The sequence below is a fragment of the Microtus ochrogaster genome, unplaced genomic scaffold, assembly GCF_000317375.1.
Source record: "Microtus ochrogaster isolate Prairie Vole_2 unplaced genomic scaffold, MicOch1.0 UNK116, whole genome shotgun sequence".
Taxonomy (NCBI): domain Eukaryota; kingdom Metazoa; phylum Chordata; class Mammalia; order Rodentia; family Cricetidae; genus Microtus; species Microtus ochrogaster.
Window position 1 is genome coordinate 83,362 of NW_004949214.1, and position 4,190 is coordinate 87,551.

General features: G+C 39.8%; 1 protein-coding gene across 1 annotated transcript in view; it reads right to left on the reverse strand.

The window, feature by feature from the left end:
- Positions 1-4,190, reverse strand: part of LOC101987312 (T-complex protein 11 X-linked protein 2) — a 22,831-nt gene that overhangs the window by 14,389 nt on the left and 4,252 nt on the right. Inside the window, exon 3 of the mRNA XM_005371607.2 lies at positions 3,393-3,522. Coding sequence (XP_005371664.1) covers positions 3,393-3,522 — 130 coding nt within the window. The remainder of the gene's footprint in view (positions 1-3,392; positions 3,523-4,190) is intronic.

A 4,190-nucleotide genomic window follows, 5' to 3' on the forward strand; every position in this document is an offset into this window, starting at 1 on the left:
AAAAAAACCTGCTCTTCTTCTCTCCTTTCTTCCTGTCTACCTCTTCCTTCAGAAGAACCATAAAATAAAATTTGATTCAGGCTTAATCTTAAGTGTCTCTGGAATCCATCCTAGCCAAACATCATCTCACATCTCTCCATTTACAATGGTCTATAAAGTGAACATCTTCCCCCAGAATGTGACACATCCTGGGTTTTCCCAAGATTCAACTCCACTCATCATGTCTTGTTCATCTAATGTCTTTCAAGAGCTCCATAACAGACTCCAGATATATAATCTCAGTGACTCAGCATGCTGCTACTCTTTCAGCTCTCCCTAACACTGAGTCCTTCCTTCTCCCAACACCTTACATTGAAGCAACAGTAATCTGTTTAGAGTGAGCAGTAATTATTTTCTACCTCTCTATGCCTTAAGATGTCTAAAGAAACATCTTTAGAGTACTTTTCACAAAAGATCAGCTAAAATGTACTTATTCATCCTCTTGGGAGTCAACTCAAATTTTATGATTTCAAGACAGTCTTCCCCAATAGTCACCCAGGCAGCTGCATATTAACAAAGAACTCCATTCATTGGCTAGGACAGATCCATCCTCTACACACTAGCTCTTGGGTTATCTGTTCTATATGAGTTTCTCAACGGCAAAGGAATCTTACTTACCTGTGTGTCCTCAGCATTCAGCACTCTACTTTCCACCTAGTAACTACTCAATAAATGCTTGGTAAATGAATGAATGGCAATGGTGTTTCCATTAATTACTGGAATGTAAATCCAGAAAATAAAGAGAACTCAAATTCTAGGGACTATGAACTGAATGAAGAAAATTCTAGGCTACATGTGTTTTGGTAAAAACTCCATTCATGGAAGGTATACTTAGCATGTTTCACTATTTTATTTTATTTTTTTTATTTATTTATTAAAGATTTCTGTCTCTTCCCCGCCACCGCCTCCCATTTCCCTCCCCCTCCCCCATCAAGTCCCCTTCCCTCCTCAGCCCAAAGAGCAATCAGGGTTCCCTGCCCTGTGGGAAGTCCAAGGAACCCCCACCTCCATCCAGGTCTAGTAAGTTGAGCATCCAAACTGCCTAGGCTCCTACAAAGCCAGTACGTGCAGTAGGATCAGAAACCCATTGCCATTCTTCTTGAGTTCTCAGTAGTCCTCATTGCCCGCTATGTTCAGAGAGTCCGGTTTTATCCCATATTAACCTTCATCAGGCGATGAAAGGAGACAGAGTCAGAGACCCAAATTGGAGCACTGGACAGAAATCTCAAGGTCCAAATCAGGAGCAGAAGGAGAGAGAGCACGAGCAAGGAACTCGGGACCGCGAGGGGTGCACCCACACACTGAGACAATGGGGACGTTCTATTGGGAACTCACCAAGGCCAGCTGGCCTGGGTCTGAAAAAGCATGTTTCACTATTAACAACAAACAGAATAAATCCAAGATACATGAGAATCCCAAGAACCAAGATAGAGCATGGTGCTTTAGTAACAGAATCCCTAAAGTGGCAAAATAACAGAGGCATTAAAATGAGAAGTTTAAAAAGCTATAAAGTAACATTTATGGCAAAAATCAATTCTTTTAACTCTTTCTACTTACACTGTGTGTGTATGTGTGTATATTGTGTGTACACACACAAATGAGCATGTACATGTACCCCATACAAAGTGTCACAGAATCTGTGTGGAGGTAAGAGATTAAATTGTACGAGTTGGTTCTCTCCTTCCCCCATGTGAGTTCCAGAGATCAAACAGATTATCAGGGTCAATGGTGAGCACCTTTGCTTTCAAGTCATTTTCCAGCCCACATTTAATGGCTAATGATCCATTAAAGGCATTCAATCTATACTTATTGAATGGCTCATTTATGCATTTTAATATCAATGTAATTATGAAGACTCTTCCTTTATTTAATCAGAAAATATAAATGCTCTGAAATTTCTTACTCATGACAATATCATTACTAGAAGTTATTTGTCAGGTCAGAGAGATGGCTCAGGGGTTAAGTGCACTCATTGCTCATCTCCAGTGCCAGGGTTTGAGTCCCAGGAATCACATGATGGCTCGCAACTGTCTGTAACAGCACCCCTAAGGTATCCATTGCCCTTCTTTCTAGTCTTCTTGGGCACTGCACATATATGGTGCACAGAGATATATGTAGGCAAAACAACCATACAAAGAAAATGAAATCAAAATTGAAACGTTGTTTATCTGCATCTGATGTACGATTAATAAAAACTCAAAGACAGAAATTGGGGTTCAACATAAAAGTCAGAAAAGCAAAGCAGCCAGTCGCTTCTACCTCTCAGTCCAAAATGGCGATCCTGCCTCCAGGAATCTCAGAATGAGACTGAGAGTGAGAGATGTCTCCTCTCATTTTATAATCCTCTCTAGTGCTGGGATTAAAGGCATGCACCGTCTGGTTTCTATGGCAACTAGTGTGACTACTGGGATTAAAGGTGTGTGTTACCGCTACCTAGTCCGAAAGGCTGACCAGTGGGGTTGTTTTGCTCTCTGATCTTCAGGCAAGCTTCATTTATTAAAATGCAAATGAAATGCCACTACATGCATCCACTGAATGTGCAGAAAATTAAGAGGAGCTTCTAGCAGCTATAACCTCCAAGTCTATCTGTAAGAATCTGAAATTCTTTACTAAAAACCAAGAATTAACATTCTGACAATTACATTGATTTATTTGGTATTTAGATATAATTTGATATTCTGACACTTTGTGTGTCTGTTTATGTGCAACTGTGATGTGTGTGTACAGTCTATGGGCTCCTTTGAGGATTCACATATAGAGGCTGGAGAAGGATATGATGCCTTATTCTGTCATTCTGCCCCTTATTTCCCTGAGACAGCCTCTTACTGAACCTGAAGCCAGGGTGGCAGATAGCAAGGCCTAAAGATCCATTTGTTTCTGCCCTACATATTGCTTGGGTTACAGGGCAGGAGTGCACAATACCATGCCATATGTTTTACATGGGTTCTGGGGATTTGAATTTAGGTCCTCATGTTTGGGCAGTAACTGGTCCTAGCTGGGCCATCTCTTCATCCTCACTACTAAATTTTTTTTCTTTTCTTTCTTCTTTTCAAGATAGTGTTTCTCTGTGTAATCGTGGCTGTCCTGGATCTCTTTTTGTAGACCAGGCTGGCCTCAAACTCAGAGATTCACATGTCTCTGCCTTCCAAGCTAAGATTAAAGATGTGCATCGCCACCTGGCAGAATGCTTTTAAATTAGATAATGATATGGATTATTCTGCTGTTCCATTTGATGCTATTTGAGACAGACTTAATCAAGCACTGCATGTTTTAATAGAAAAAAATCAAACATGATAAAAATAATCTAACCTATGTAAGCATGCCAAGATGAGTAAAGAAATAAGAATATTTACCTGCTTTCAGAAAAATCATTCTCCTTTTCCACGGCATCTTGGTTTACCATGCTTTCATGTGAAATATTCAATTTGGAAACTTCATTAACTGACTTTCTATCTTCAGGAGAAAGGTCTACAGGCTGGCTCGCTGGAAGAAAAGCACAGTAGTCATCAAAAGAAGAGCCCACACAAATTTGCTATTAGAGAACAAACTATACACATAGATAAAATCATACTAAGAAGATGTGTAGTAGAAAATTGAACATAATAAAGCACATTGATTGGATTTGACATACATCTACGTAATACTCCAGGCAACAGACAGAGAATAAACAAAGTCTCTAAAATTGATCACAATAGGGATAAAGCAAACCTGAAAACTATGACAGTTACTGGTGAAGAATGTAGAGATCCACGGCTACGCAAGACACTGAGAATAAATGACAGTTGAGGACTCAGTCTTAAACAAGACATATATATCACATCCTCTAAGGTTAAGAGACCATTGAAGAAGAGGGCCAAGGAAATGTGTAGGAACTAAAGATAGGGTGAGAGCTTTGAAATATCATCCTCAAATTTGATATAGCCATTGCAAACAGGAACTCACAGTAACTAGGTGCCTTAGTTCCTGATCTATTCCTGTGAAGAGGCAATACAATCAAAGCAACTCTTACAATAAAGCATTTAGTTTGGGGCTTGTTTATAGTTTTAGAGGGTTATTAGTCCATGATGTTCATGGCTGGAAGTAGACAGCCATGATGCTGGAGCAGTAGCTGAGAGATTTACATCCTGATCGATAGAAAGAGAGAGAGACAT